This window comes from Mauremys reevesii, linkage group 2 (genome assembly GCF_016161935.1).
Source record: "Mauremys reevesii isolate NIE-2019 linkage group 2, ASM1616193v1, whole genome shotgun sequence".
NCBI lineage: Eukaryota > Metazoa > Chordata > Testudines > Geoemydidae > Mauremys > Mauremys reevesii.
In genome coordinates this window covers 224,792,848-224,808,716 of record NC_052624.1, presented here as the reverse complement: position 1 = coordinate 224,808,716, position 15,869 = coordinate 224,792,848, and the positions used below count along the sequence as shown (strand labels likewise).

The following is a 15,869-nucleotide window of genomic DNA, read 5'->3' as shown; positions in this document are numbered from 1 at the left end:
GAATATTTTAGTACTGTCAACATGAGACTTCCAGCATATGTCACTCAAATTGACGTGCCCCATGGTCACTCAGCTTCTCTCCCCTTCCCCTCATCCACGAAGAAAGAGAGAAATTGGAATACTCAAGTACAATCCTGTCCATCTGTGCCAGGGCCAAAGTTGAGTCAACGACATCAAAGGCTGCCGATATAAAAGAATCGGCCTGGACATCTGATTACTGTCCATTTTTGGGAAAAAGTTTCCAACCAGCAAAACCTCTGTGGACTCCGTCCCATACCCAGATTCAGTGTAGAGGAAATAATTGAATCTGAAGACTCCAAATGATCCCAAAGTTCCATTGTCATTGTCTGCTCAATTAACTTATGTAAAAATGCAGATTAGAGACAGGGCAACAGTTAGCAAGATCCTCAGCATCAGGAGATGGATTCATGAGTACTAGCCTAATGACTGCTCTTTTGGGTGAAGCTGCCACCTTGCCTTCTGTGAAGAGTTAAGGGTTAAATCAGAGGTGGGCAAACTACGGCCGGGCCACATCCGGCCTGCAGGACCCTCCTGCCCAGCTCCTGAGCACCTGGCCCCGGAGGCTCGCTCCCAGCCTCTCCCCTGCTGTTCCCCCTCCCCTGCAGCCTCAGCTCACTGTGTCGCCAGCGCAATGCTCTGGGTGGCGGGGCTGGGTGAGCTCTTGCAGGGCAGCGCAGCAGCAAAGCTGCAGCCTGACCCGCTGCTCTGTGCTGCGCAGTGGCGTGGCTGGCTCTAGTCGGGCTGCATGGCTGCCTGTCCTGGTGCTCTGGGCAGCACAGCTGTAGCACTGCTAGCCACCGGTGCTCCAGGCAGCCTGGTAAGAGGGTATGGAGAAGGGGGGTTGGATAGGAGGCAGGGGAGTTTGGGGTGGTGGTCGGGGGTGTGTGTGGATAGGGTGCGGGGTGGTCAGAGGGTGGGGAAAGGGGGGTTGAATTGCGGCAGGAGTCCCCGGGGAGGCAGGAAGGAGATGGGGGGGAGTTGGATGGGGCGGCAGGGAGCAGTCAGGGGCAGGGGTTCTGGGGGTGGTCAGGGAGAAGGGGTGGTTGGATGGGGCAGCGGGGGGCAGTCAGGGGCGGGCAGTCAGAGGACAGGGAATGGGGGAGTTGGATGGGGCAGGAGTCTTAAAGGGGCCATCAGGGGGCGAGAAACGGGGAGGGGGGTCAGATAGGGAGCAGGGGCCAGACCACACCTGACTGTGCAGAGAGGCACAGCCTCCCCTAACCGGCCCTCCATTCGGAAACCCAATGTGGCCCTCAGGCCAAAAAGTTTGCCCACCCCTGCACTAAATAATCAACAGACTTGTTTACTGGACGTATGGTATATACATTCCTTATTTATGTCTGAAACCACTTTAGTTGGATCCATCATCTCTCTGGGTATACCAATGAAATATGTTCATTCCCTAACAGGAGCAGAAGTGAGCCATCACTTCAAATGAGAGACAGTGATGTTCAGCTCATAACACAGCAGTAATCCTCATTCATAATCGCAATCCTTAAAACTAGACTGGATCATAGTTGTCATGTCAGTCATTATATATAGTCAACCCAGAGGGGCTATTGTCCGTGTGATTATTGAAGTCACCCATTGTAAAAAAGCCTAGGTTACTATAACATCTGGGCAAGGCAAAACCTTGGTCAACTCAGCTCTGCTGAGGTGAAAATTCTAGCTATAGTCAGCTATTTCTTGGAATTTTAAATTCCTTGATTAACTGCTTCTGCCAAATTTACTTTTTAAGATCTACTGTGATTCACCGTAGTGTCTCGTGGTTTACAGTACAATTTTAATCCATCAAAGTTTTTTTTAGCCATTGTAAGACAAAACAAAACAACTGGTTTGAACCAAGAGCAGCTAATTACATTGACCTATATGAATTCATAAATATGCATTTCTCTGGAATAAGCAGGCAATCTGGTCAGATAGTGTGTAAGAGAAAAACCTATTAATTAACAATATGAAATATTTTCTGCTTTGTTTTATAAACTCAGGGGTACTAATCCTATTATACCATTTATCCCTCAGGGTTCTGTAAGTGTTTTGCTACAAGATACAGAAAATATTTAGTATAAATATCTTCCTTTCAGGGAAAAGTTGAAGAAGCTGTGAAGGCCTTTGAAATATTAGTGAGCAAATATCCACAGAGTCCACGAGCAAGATATGGGAAAGCACAGGTACCAATGAAACTGTTGTAAATGTAAAAATAATATTCAGAGGTTATCTAATAATAGAATCCTGTGTACAAAACAGACTGTTTCTGTATTCTATACAGTGATCCCAGTTTTTAAGTTAAAAACCCTGCTTGTCTATTTCAAGTATCCTCCTCCTGAAAATAGACACTGGAAAACAAGCTCTGACTTCATAATAATTTAGTTCCTTGATACAATAACTCCGAAACAGAAATAATCATTTTATTTTCATAAAGCATGGGGGAGTCACAGGAAGAGGTGTAATAAAAATCTATTTGAACTCATATTCATCAAGATAAGCCAAGTGAAACCATCACGGTAAAAGAAAGTTGAGCTGTGCTACAATTAATGAGGCATTTGAACTGGAGTCACTATCAGTTTTCACTTGGTAAATAACAGTTATGCTAAAACCAAAGCCCCAACTACCAAAAAACCTAGTGCATACACAGTAGTATACAGTGGACCAAATTCTCTGATCATGGAAATGGATGAAATTCCATTGGAGTCAATGGATCTACACCCTTTTACACCAGCAGAACATTTGGCCCCATTTGTGCGATGGTGCTTCAGTTAAGAACAGATTTCTTTATTAAACAATGCTTTTCATATTTCCCTTCTTTATGAATTAATCCCTTCCACAGAGCTGTAAATTAATGCTTGTAAATGTTTTAAACAGTAACGCCTCACAGTATAATAGAATGCCGTAAATGTGTGTAGCACTATTCTTACACGGTCTCACAGAGCTTAACAGTCAGAACAAAACAAGACTCCATAACACTAAATAAAGCATTAACAAAATGCCTCACTGAAATAGTTGTTCTCTTGCTGCTAAAGCAGTCTGCGGGCCAGCAGGAGGAGGGTTCAACTGGCATCAAATGTCTATGGAAGCATCACAGAAGAATTAAAATTGAAACCAACAGCAGCCTGCATTTCAGTGGGGACTTTGGATGAAACTAGTACAAGTGTGAGGGAATGGTGATTTTAATACTTACCCCCATTGCGCTTAGATTGAAGCTGCAATTATAAAAAAAAGAGAGACAGGGAGAGCAGCTTTGGCACATCTTCAATCAAAGTGGTGTGTGTGGGTGAAGTACCAGGCCAAATTTTGCCTGCAGCTAAAGCCATTTTGTTACCCCACTGAGTTGTCCAGGTGTAAATGGGGACAGAAGTCTAACGGCTCAGGAGGCAGAGCGTAGTGTTAGTGTTAAATCCCATTTCTGCTATTTACTATTCTGGGGCTAGCCAGAGGCTGCTCCAGTGTACTCTTAACAGGAACAACTCCCTATAAGCTGTTCCACTGGCAGAGGATTGGCCAGAGTTCTCCTGTTGGGCAGAGTCTCCTGTTCCTGGCATCGACATCTCCTCACCCCCAAAGCACCTCTTAAACTGGGGAGCAGGTGGTATGAAGTCAGCTATGGTGACTTTTTGACATCCAAGATTTTCTTCAAAATGTTGGGAACTTCAGTTTCACTCCTAAGGCACTTTTAATATCACTTTGAAGCACTTTGGTGTAACAGTATGATTATGAAAGAGGCTGATAATCAGGCCCTAATGTCATAATTAGCACTCTTTTCTCAGACATGCGTAAGTAACTTATAGGTGCATCTCTGGTTTTGGCAGCCTTGTATTCTACGTATGGAATTTGTAATCAGGGCTAGGTGGCATTAACTTTCTACTTTTGCATGCTCACTTTTAAATAATTGATGGAACTACTATTGATTTCAGTGGAGGACTGGGGCCTTGGGAAAAAAGCAGTTGGACAATCATGGTGTGCGCTGAAGTACTGTGGATCATTCCCAAGACTGTCATTACATAATTTTATTTGTAAGACACTGTTACTTTTCAAGGAGGCCAAGATTTCACCCTAAGAGTGTCCTCACTCCTGCATTATGAAGGCACCATTGACGTCATACAATACATACGAACTGGCCAGATTCTGCCTCTAATAGATAGGTGGGGCTTGTTTTTCTTGTTGTTCTGAAAACTGTAAAGGCGTGGATGTTCCTTTCCCCAAATGTCTGCAACAGCAGTTATAATTATGGTATTATCCGCAAAGTACAAGCAATTTCTAGGTTGATTTCTTGGCCTGGCTGAGACCATATCAGAATTGCTATATTGTAGTGGTAATATCTTACATAGATGTAGTGCCTTTCATCCTCAGAGATCTCAGAGTTCTTTCCAAATAATATGTGATGTGATCTGTATCAATGAAATTTGATATATGATGGAATACGATGGCAGCTGTTCCTTCCTGCTATATTTTTCCTTAAACATCCTTCCCCATCTTTCATCCCAGAAAATAAGCCAGTTTCTTAGAGGGTATTCCATCAAGAAAAAAGAAATTATTCCTAACTATTGATTTCTGAGTTTGTCTCTGGGAAAAACCACTCAAATGTTTGACTAATGTGATCATATCGCATGGTATTTTCCCCTTTCAGTTTCAGAATAGTGAGCCTGAGCTAGTCAGTCATGATGTGCAGAATTAATTGTATAAAAACAGAAATTCATTGAACGTTGCAAACTTAAAAAAAAAACAACCTGTATGTAAGGAGTTGCTAGGTATTAATCACTGACAGCAACAATATGCAGTTAATGTGATTGAAACTTTTTAAATTAATGTCAGGGTAGTCAATAAAACATTGAATCTAAATTGATTGACCTATATATGTTTCCATTACTGAAGTGCTTGTGATGCACAAAAACACCTACCCCGTCGAGCTAATTAGCTAAATATGAATGGAACACAGGCCAATAAAAATAGGAGACATTAGGAAGGACTCATAGAACACTAATAATTTGACTCAGCATAGAAAGCATATAAATCAATATTCACACTTTTAAAATTAAGTATGTGAGATCAGTCTAGCTCTGTTTCACTACTAAAAACTGGGGAGCAAAATATATGCAGACAATGGAGAGAGGTTCCATGCTAGGGGTGAAATCTTGGTTCTCTTGAAGTCAATGGGAGTTTTGCCATTGTCTACGATAGAGCAAGGATTTCACCCTACATGTCAATATGCATCTAAGTCTGCTTTCAAACTTGAAAAACAAAATGAAGGGGAATATTCCTAGTAGAATTCTCTCAGCTACTGTAGGTAGAAGTGGAGGACAGGAAAGAATTGTTGGGAGTAAGAGAAGAAACTAGGTAAAGGGAAGAGTGAGACTGCACGAGCACAAGGTATAAATGGAAGAGGTAAGGGTGAAAAGCCCGATGAACAGGGAGAAGCAGGTTGGGGACCAGAATGGTGGAAGAAGAACTGAATGGAGGCTGGGAGGGCAGCAGCCAACAGGCAAACAAGCGGGAAAATATCCAGGGTTCTCATGCTGTCAGAAGGCTGAGAAGGTTGCTCTCCTGGCAGCTTCCCCCTCATTGCGAGACGAGAGTGCGCTCACCCAGCAGAGGGACAGGAAGGGGAGCTAGAAGGCCTAACCTTGGTTCTGACTGGTGCAGGCTGCTTTGAGGGAGGATCCTGAGAGTCTGGGAATTGTCATGGTCTCCCCCACCGCAAGTTCCTCCTGGTTCCTGCTGCTCTTCCCCATGTGGGGTTGGGGTGGAGGAGAGAAAGTGGTGGGGTCCAATGCTCTGAGCATTTTTCTAAGCCTTATAGAACCAATCTTCTCATTCCCATGCTGATAAGGTGTAACAATTTGTCTTTAAATAACACAAGATTTATTGTTATGGCAAGTAGATGCCACAAGTTACCAGAAAATTATTGAACACCTGGCAAATGATGGTAGCATTTTAACAATAGCTCAGGTATCTTTCAGCTCCTGGGGCTGCTTCTCTGACTGTCTCATCAGGCAACATCTGGAGAGTTTAGAAAATTAGGCATTATCCACTGACAGCTCTGATCTGTATAAAATATATTCCTTCCATATCATTAATATTGTCGTTTTAAAGCAGAAATTCTGATTTCAACTAGTATCACCCACAGAGTTTTTAGAATTTGGTATGATGCATTGCACTAGCATGTTACCTTTGAAAAATACAAAATGACAAATTTTCAGTTGGAATAACTCAATTACTTCAATGGAGTTCCGTCAACAGAAAATGTGGCCCAAAATCTATATATATTAGAAAATGGTCTATGATGACAAACCTTCTGATATAAGAATGCCGTTTCATCTCATTTACATGGATGCCTGTCAAAAAGAGAATGCAGAAGTAAGAATCTGCTATAGGTGGTTGTGAACAAAGTGCCTTGTGGTATTATGAATATATAATTTCTCATACATATGATGACAAACATTTCCCAGGGATATATGAATGCTGGATAGAAATCCACCTTGCCAGAGTGCACAAGCAACTAGAGTTCTGCTCCAAGCTCACACTTGAAGGCACTTGTTAAATTTGACACATTGAGGAATGATACAATTTTGCCTTTACTCAAAAATAATTTTTTTTAAACTCCAAACTATATGATGATTTATTATTTATAAAAATTTTGTGATTCCACCTAGTGTGAGGATGACTTAGCTGAGAAGATGAGAAGCAATGAAATACTGCAAAAAGCCATCAATACTTTTCAGGAGGTGGCTAGCCTGCCAGACGTCCCTGCTGATTTGGTAAAATTGAGCCTGAAACGACAAGCAGACAGGCAGCAATTTCTTGGTAAGATTTAAATATGACTTATATGTATGACTCAACTGTACACAATTTATGGGGGAGATTTTCAAATGTGCTTAAGTGAAGTAGGAACACCGACCAGTTCCACTGATTTTCAATGGGACTTGTATACCCAAGTCCCTTACGTACTTTTGAAAAATCTCCTCCTAAAATGCTGTTAGTTATTATTAGTTATTTGGATTACAGTAATGCCTAGAATGCCAAGAATTGGGCCACATTGTGCTAGGTGATGTGCCTATAGTGAATGACAGTCCCTGACTCATAAAGTTTACGATCTATACAGACAGAAGTAGGAGAAGGAAGCTTTGGTAGGCCTATCTTCAGAGGTGTAACTGAGGAAAGGAGAGATTAAGTGCTTACATATGATCATGCAGGGAACCTGCAACAGAACAACCTTGGGTATGTCACTTCACCTCTCTATGTCTCAGTTTTGCTATCTGTAAAATTGGTATAATGATGCTTATCTTCACTTTGTAAAGTGCTTTGAGATCTACTCATGAAAAGCACTATACAATAGTTAGGTGGTGTTGCTATTGTTGTTCTCCTGAGTCCCAGTCCAGTGTCTTTAGCCACTGTCCTTCCTCCCTGCAAGTTTGGGAAAGTGCTGTTTCTCAAAATCAGACCATCATTTTTAATGCATATTTTGAGGTTTTAAAAATCTATTTTGAAGCTGTTAATGCACTGTTAAGGGACTGTAATTAGTGAGTATAACTCTGTTGACAAGAAATCCCATATTTATTATTGCTCACAAGCTTCCTGTCAGTTTTATATGTTTAGTTTTATTTATTTAAACTATTCAATTAACATAATTTACACTCGTTGCTATTGAAACTCTTTCTAAGAAGCAGAAAGTTCAGTAAAGTATTACACCATCAGTTAGGTATTCTGTATCTCAGCTGTGTGGTTTGCTAGATCTCCTGGGTTAAAGAACTACATGAAAACTATCTTAAACAACCAGTCAGTTGGCTGACAAAAAATCACTTGTCTTCAGTGGTGTTGCAGCCATGTTGGCCCCAGGATTTTAGAGAGACAAGGTGGATAAGTTAATATCTTTTATTGGACCAACTTCTGTTGGTGAGAGAGGCCAGCTTTGGCACTCTTATATCTGAAGAAGAATGCTGTGTAAGCAACAAAACTGTCTTTCACCAACAGAAGTTGATATAATAAAAGAGAGTACCTCACCCCCTTTGTCACGCAAAAATCACTTGTTTATTTAATGGATAGGGTCTTGCACTGGAGGTAGAGTACAGCTGTACTCAGTACATTCATAAATAATTTAGGGCTACCTCTAGATTGTCTAATACAGATGGTATCTTTACAGTTTTCCTTGTATATTTGTGTGTCAAGGTTTTTGTGAAGTAGCCCATCACCATGGTATCTGAATTCTTACAGGCTTTTTGTAAGTTGATCATACTTTTCAGCTGATAACTTTAACTTACAATTCTATCTTCATATAGAACAATGGAAGTTTAATCATTATAGTCATGAAAAGGATCTGCCCCAAACTCTGAGCTGCATAAAAGAAACTTTAAAATTAGGGCTGTCGATTAATCTTAGTTAACTCATATGATTAACTAAAAAAAATTAATCATGATTAATTGTAGTTTTAAATTGCACTGTTAAACAATAGAATACCAATTGAAATTTACTAAATATTTTGGATGTTTTCTACATTTTCAAATATATTGATTACAATTACAACACAGAATATAACATGTACAGTGCTCACTTTATATTATTATTTTTATTACAAATATTTGCACTGTAAAAATGAGGAAAGAAATAGTATTTTGCAATTCACCTCATAGAAATAATGTAGTGCAATCTTTTTATTGTGAGAGTTGAACTTACAAATGTATAATTATGCACAAAAAATAACTGCACTCAAAAACAAAACAATGTAAAACTTTAGCACTTACAAGTCCATTCAGTCCTACTTCTTGTTCAGCCAATCACTCAAACAAGCTTGTTTACATTTATGAGAGATAATGCTGCCCTCTTCTTATTTACAATGTCATCTGAAAGTGAGAACAGATGTTCCCTTGGCACTTTTGTAGCCGGCATTGCAAGGTATTTACGTTCCACATATGCTGAACATTCGTATGCCCCTTCATGCTTCAGTCACTATTCCAGAGGACATACTTCCATACTGATGACACTTGTTACAAAATGTGTTTAATTAAATTTGTGACTATACTCCTTGGGGAGATTTGACAAAACGCAAAGAAGTTATCACTGAACTTCAGGGTACTGAAAAATTTGGGCCACACCTAGGTCTTAGTGTCCTCCCTCCTGCCTCTTCCTATCCCTGTTCTGACCCTTCCTGCAAGCTCCCACAGATAGCTGCTGCAGCCTGGTGAGTCTTCCTCCGGAGGGGATCTAGTAACTTAAAAGTGAAAAAGCCTTCTGGCCTGCCAGACCTATTAGCGCAACACTGAAACTGTTAAAGAGCCATTCAAGTGGTAATGAAGCCTTTTAACAGGCATTTGCCAACCCCCAGATATATACTGTCAGTTTCTGAATTTATTGACAAAAACAGTTGTGCATGACTGTAATATTTACTCAGAACATGTTAGTCTCCAGGACTAAAATGTACTTTAAAAATATTTCATTAGTGTGCTTAAGATGATAAAATCACATCTCTAAAAAAAATTCCTTGCATAGATTTTTAGATGCACTATCTGAGTATTCATCTTTAGCCTTATATGCTTGGATCTTCAGACATATAGTTTTTTTAAATAAATCCTTCAAAAGACCACCCTTTTCTAAAATATACATTTTAATTTTAATTACTATAGTACAAAAAACTTGCTTCCAAAGTCTTCCTGTCCTTTCTGTCCATCCCTTTCGCTGGACAAATGAGTTTCCTTTTCTTTACTTCTAACTATTTGATGAACTAGTTTTAAGAGAACCCTTTAAAAAAAATCAGTATCTTAGTAAGATATAAAATCCTTTGTTATGCCTAAAATCTTTGGAAACATATTTTTTAAAGTTGGTGAAATTTCATAAACATGTCTATTGTTATGGAGATCACACAAAGTAAATTAGTGTTCCTTTTTTCTAAAAGCAATGAACATTGTTATGAACACACTTATCCTCTGTGACTGATTAATTTAAAATAATGTCTTTATTTCAGTGAGTTAAATATGTAGTTAATCTGGAATTATTACTTTATGAAGTTTTAAGAGTACAATTAAAATATAAAATCAGCTTAGAAATACTGATTAAGAAGAACAGAGAAGAGTTGCATCATGTATTCCATAATATTTAATGTTGTGTTCAGCAGGACAGCTGACTTGCCCTTACTACAAAGTTTTTGCAAATAAATCTCTGACAAACTTCAGGGTATATAAAAACAAACAAACAAACAAAAAAACACTGACTGACATTTTTTATTTCCAGGTTTAGTGTTTTTAATTAGGTACCTTGTGCATGTCCAGTCTTCACCTTCTGGCATGTAGTAGAAAATATGCTCAATTTTCTTTAGAAAGAAATTGCAGAGGAGTGTTTTTTTCCCAAATGTCATTTGTTTCATTTGGGTTCAGGGATTTGGCTGGAAGGGGTTGAGCAGGGGCGGGGAGGGAAGAGAGACAGTGGGGAGAGGGCAGGGCCTGGTGCAGAGCAGGGGTGGAGTATGGGTGAGGGCCACAGGCTGAAGAGGTGGACTGAGGAACTAACCTCCCCAAGAGGCAGCTTCACCCACCATCCATGACAGCAGGTAAGAGTGGGTCAGCTCCCACACACTCAGTGCGCACTGCAGTCTCCTTAGGCAGGGGCCGTATTCACTGAGCCGAATGCGTCGGTGCAGCGCATTCTGCATGAGGGAGAGGGTAAGGGGGTCTCTGCGGGGAACTGTGACTCTCCGCCGCCATGACGTGGGCGGATGGCTCAGTATCCTTTGCTGCCTCATCCCTCTTCCTCTGCCGTTGGGCATAGGGGCACGAGTTTGATGATACTGCGTAGGGCCCCATAAATCCTAAGGACAGCCCTGTGAAGGGACATATGAATCTTTAGCGCATCTGGCATGTAAATATCTTGCAATGCTGGCTACAACAGTGCCTTGAGAACACCTGTTCTCACTTTCAGGTGACATTGTAAATAAGAGGGCAGCATTATCTCCTGCACATGTAACCAAACTTGTTTCTCTTAGCGATTGGCTGAACAAGAAGTAGGACTGAGGGGACTTGTAGGCGCTAAAGTTTGACATTGTTTTATTTTTGAATGCAAGTTTTTTTGTGCATAATTCTACATTTGTAAGTTCAACTTTTATGATACAGAGATTGCACAACAGCAGTGGTTCTGAAAGCCGGTCCGCTGCTTGTTCAGGAAAAGCCCCTGGCAGGCCGGGCCGGTTTGTTTACCTGCCGCGTCCACAGGTTCGGCCGATTGCGGCTCCCACTGGCCGTGGTTTGCCGCTCCAGGCCACTGGGGGCTGCGGGAAGGGCGGCCAGCACATCCCTCGGCCCGCACCACTTCCCGCAGCCCCCATTGGCCTAAAGCGGTGAACCGCCAGTGGGAGCCGCGATCGGCCAAACCTGCGGATGCGGCAGGTAAACAAACCCGCCCGGCCCGCCAGGGGCTTTCCCTGAACAAGCGGCGGACTGGCTTTGAGAACCAGTGCTTGTATTAGGTGAATTGAAAAAAACTATTTTATTTTTACAGTGCAAACATTTATAATAAAAATAAATATAAAGTGAGCACTGTGCACTTTGTATTCTGTGTTTAAATTGGAATCAATATATTTGAAAATGTGGAAAACATTCAAAAATATTTAAATAAATGGTATTCTATTATTGTTTAACAGCACAACAAATATTGTTAATCATTTGACAGCCCTAAGTAAAATCCCTTCCCTAAAAAAATCTGAAGACTTCTGAAATTTTGTCTTAAAAAAAAAAAAAGAGAGAGAAACTCAGGTGCCCCCTGGGAGTCAGGAGACCTAGGCTTATTCATAATGGCACTGATGCAACATGATTTGAAAGGAATCTCTTATGCACACATTTTGGAAAATAAATGTTGAGTGCCTCAGTTTTTAAGTTGCCTAACTTTAGACTCAAATGCCCTGAAATTCAGTGATGGCAGCACCAATATCCCCCACTGATTTCAGCTGGGCTTGTGGGTTCTGATAATCACAATGTAGGAACTAAAGTTAGGACCCCAAAACTGAAGCTGCCAAACTAGAGGGCACTTTTGAAAATTTAGGTCCCAGTCCTGTGATGATCCAAGCTGACCCCCGAACTCATACAAAGCCTGACTGACTTCAGTAGGCATAAGAGTCCATCCAGATAGATCAGTTTTCAGGACTGGCTTGCTCTGAACTTCTCTGTTCTTCAGGAAGATCACAGTGCTTAGTTAAGAACATGCTTAAATGATTTGATTTATCAGGGCCAAAATTTGAGTTAAACTGCTTTCCTGACTTCGTAGAGCACTTTGAGATCTACAGAAGAATAGTAGCTACAAAAATGTAAGGTATTATTACTATTATAGCCATACATAGAATTGTAATGTAAAGTATTATTACTATTACTGCCATACATAGAATTGTCCACTAGAGGCTCCCATAATCCTGGAAGATATGTACAATACCATTAGAGATTTTTTAGGTATTGCTTGTAAGGTGAGAATGAACTAGTTAAGTGTATTCATATGTAATGAAATCCTCTTTTATGTTCTGCATCATCAGTGATCATTAATGAAAGGTGGGGTACACAATTCTTTGTTCAGCATTTATTTCATGTTATAATTGTTATAATTCACTTTTATTCAATCAAATTAGGTCACATGAGAGGTTCTCTGGTTACTCTGCAGAAACTAGTTCATCTGTTTCCCAATGATATCTCATTGAAGAATGACCTTGGAGTGGGTTACCTCTTAATAGGAGATAACAGTAATGCCAAGAAAGTTTATGAGGAGGTGAGCTTCCATTTCATATCAACTGAGAAAAAAATCCATTGTTAAAGTATTTATTCAAAAGTTTGCTTGTTTAACTCTTAATGCTTTGTAAAGCAAATCACCTGTATGTATGAATCTTAAGGGTTAACATAAATAACTCTTTGCTCATGAATAGTTGATCTTAAATTGGTTATTCAAATATTCCTGTTATCAAGATATTAAACACTCTTCTTTATAGACTAGTAAAATTCAGGTGAAACTCTTTTTCATATGATTAACATAAATTGGCTCCTTATACCTTAGGGTAACCAGCTGTGTGAGTATTTCTATACTAATGTACATAGGAATCTAATGTTCATGATGAGAGATGCAGACTTCTATTTATATATAGGACAGAATACAGCAGAGACCTCTTACTTTGCTCTGCCAGTGTGCCTCAGCCCTGTTCTGGAGACAGGGGCGGCTCTAGGCACCAGCAAACCAAGCTGTTGCCTGGGGCGGCCAAATATAGGGGGCGGCAGGCTGGGCCGGTGGACCTGCCGCAGTCATGCCTGCGGGAGGTCCACCGGAGCCGCGGACGACCGGACCTGCCGCAGGCATGACTGCGGAGGGGCGCCGCCCCGCGGCTCGGCTGGACCTCCCGCAGGCATGACTGCGGCAGCTCAAGCCGGAGCCACCGACCCGCGAACCGCCCGCAGCCGCGTGCCGCGGGAGGTCCGCTGTTCCCGCTGCCCGGTGGAGCTCCCGCAGTCATGCCTGCGGCAGGTCCGCTCGTCCCGGGGCTCCGGTGGACCTGCCGCGGGAGCTCAACCGGAGCCGCGGGAAGAGCGGACCCGCCGCGGGACCGAGGAAGGGCGGCGCAGCACACCGCGCTGCCTGGGGCAGCCTATTTTCTAGAGCCGCCCCTGTCTGGAGAGATGGAAGTGTAGGCCCTACCAACTTCACGGCCATGAAAAACATGTCACGGACAGTGAAATCAGACTTCCCTGTGAAATCTAGCTAAAGGAGGGAGGAAGGATGGGCAGGGCAGGGCTGGTGTGCCACAGCTGTGGGCATCTACTGTTCATCAGGCTCCAGCTGCTAATCAGCTGGGTTCTGGAGGGATGGGACTTCCTCTTCTCTTGCATGGCCACTCTTGGGAGGAAATTAGACCCACCTACACCTCCGGGTACCTCCTCTAGCTGCAGGAAGCCCCCGGAGGTGGGTCTCATCCCCACCCACACACACACAAGGGCCATGTAGGGCCCTTGTCCCTCCCCAATCTGGCCGGAGCTAGGAACCCCTGGCTGGGGCACTCCCAATAGCACAGGGGAGATCAGACCGACCTCTGGGACCCTCCCCCGGCTGCAGGAAGCTCCACGGATTTTGCCTTCAGAGCCCAGCTATGAAGGCAATGCAGAAGTGAGGATGGTAATCCTGCAAAAACCCCCCCCACACACACACACACACGCACCAGCTTTGCACACACACACCCCCCGACCTCTTTTGAGTTGGGATCCCTGCAGTTACAGCTTCATGAAATTTCAGATTTAAACATCTGAAAATGTGAAGTTGACCAATTTTAAAACTGGCCATGAAATTGATCAAAATGGGCCATAAATTTGGTAGGGCTCTAGGGATGTGTTAGGGTGGTTCAATCTCTGACCTTTCAAACCTTGTCTTCTTTGCTCAGATGCCAACACAAGTGCTAGTTTAATCACATTTTTATGTGGTGTCTTGTTCACCAGGATTGATGCTGCTTACCTGTAACCTGGCAGAAGCTCCACCCATCTGGGCGGGTTTCCCTGCCCACATGACAGAGAAAGCAGGAAACCCCTCTTACCATGTGTGGAGTTTCATGTGGGCTGGCAGGTCAGAAGCTTCCAGAGCTCAGGCTGCGTGAGGGGCTGTTCCCTGCTGAGTGAGGGGAGGCCCTGTCCTTCCCCTGAAGATGCTGGTGCTCTTGTTGGACCACCTGAGCTACAGGATTAATTAGATTGGCCAGCACAGGAGAAGGCCGTTATCCAAAGTGAGGAATGGGCGAAGCTGGTTGGTGCCATGTGCTGGGTCCGTAGAGTAGCCAGTTGCTACTGTAGCAAATAAAATTGTTGCTATACCTTGCACAGCTCTGTGTCTCCCACTCTCCTGGGAGGTAGAGGGAGCTCCTGCCCCATGTGGTGCCTCCAGAGGATCGATGAGCTGCTGGAGCCAGATGTCATGTTTAGGGGAGGGTGTGGTTCAAGCAAGGAGACCAGTCCCAGTACCCACCTTCCATGTGTTCTCAGCACAGTGTTTGCTGTAGCTGCTGCTGCTTTGGCATCTTGTATAAACCCAGCCTTAGAATGGTAATGGTCAGTTATTATTTTGGCATGCTGCCAACATTTTCCTACAGAACACAAGTGAGACCAAAGAAATGGCAATTTTTAATAGCTGGTATCTCAGCCAAATCTGCACAGAATTTCATAGAACAAAGAAAAGACATGTCTCTAGCCCAAGGTCTGTCTTCCTTCTGAATTTCAATGGCATGTTGCAAACAGTGTAGGTGTTAGAGCTTGTTAAAAAAGGTCACAAGAATCCTTTATAATGGGCGGAGGGGAGACAGACAGCAACCTAAATATAGATAGGAGTTACTATCAGTTCTCCCTGTAATTATTCTGATATTACTACATTGTACAAATTTTGCTGTACCACACACAAAAAAAACGGTTCTAAGACAAAATATGAAAAGTTATTACTGGTCTGTTTTGAATATCTTTTTTGCCATGGTGCTGGAGGCTTCTCAAATACAATTACTTCCTTTCGCAGATCACTAGCCAGTTAAATGAAGAAGACCACAATAATGCTTTGTCCTTGTAAAAGAGCAGCTAATGCCTCATTGGATAGTTTGGCAGATATTCTATTTGAAATAATACATCTTTTTTCTCATATTCTGACTCTCCTGTGAGCGAAACCCTGACATCCTAAACTCACAAAAAACGTCCATGGATTTCAGCGAGAGGATGGTTGGTTATTATGGCACAGGCTGGGCCTCTGGATTCTGTTGCTGATTCCACCACAGAATTCTTGTGTGACCTTGGGCAAGTCACATAATCCCTCTGTGCCTCAGTTTCCCTTCATTAAAATGATGGTAACACTTCATTTTTCCTGTCTGTTTTGTCAGTTTA

General features: G+C 42.3%; 1 protein-coding gene across 1 annotated transcript in view; it reads left to right on the top strand.

The window, feature by feature from the left end:
- The first annotated feature begins 377 nt into the window (after positions 1-377).
- Positions 378-15,869, top strand: part of LOC120397067 (aspartyl/asparaginyl beta-hydroxylase) — a 51,756-nt gene continuing 36,264 nt past the window's right edge. The window contains exons 1-4 of the mRNA XM_039522523.1: positions 378-508; positions 2,106-2,192; positions 6,669-6,819; positions 12,611-12,747. Of these exons, the coding sequence (XP_039378457.1) occupies positions 6,693-6,819; positions 12,611-12,747 (264 nt within the window). The 5' untranslated portion in view covers positions 378-508; positions 2,106-2,192; positions 6,669-6,692. The remainder of the gene's footprint in view (positions 509-2,105; positions 2,193-6,668; positions 6,820-12,610; positions 12,748-15,869) is intronic.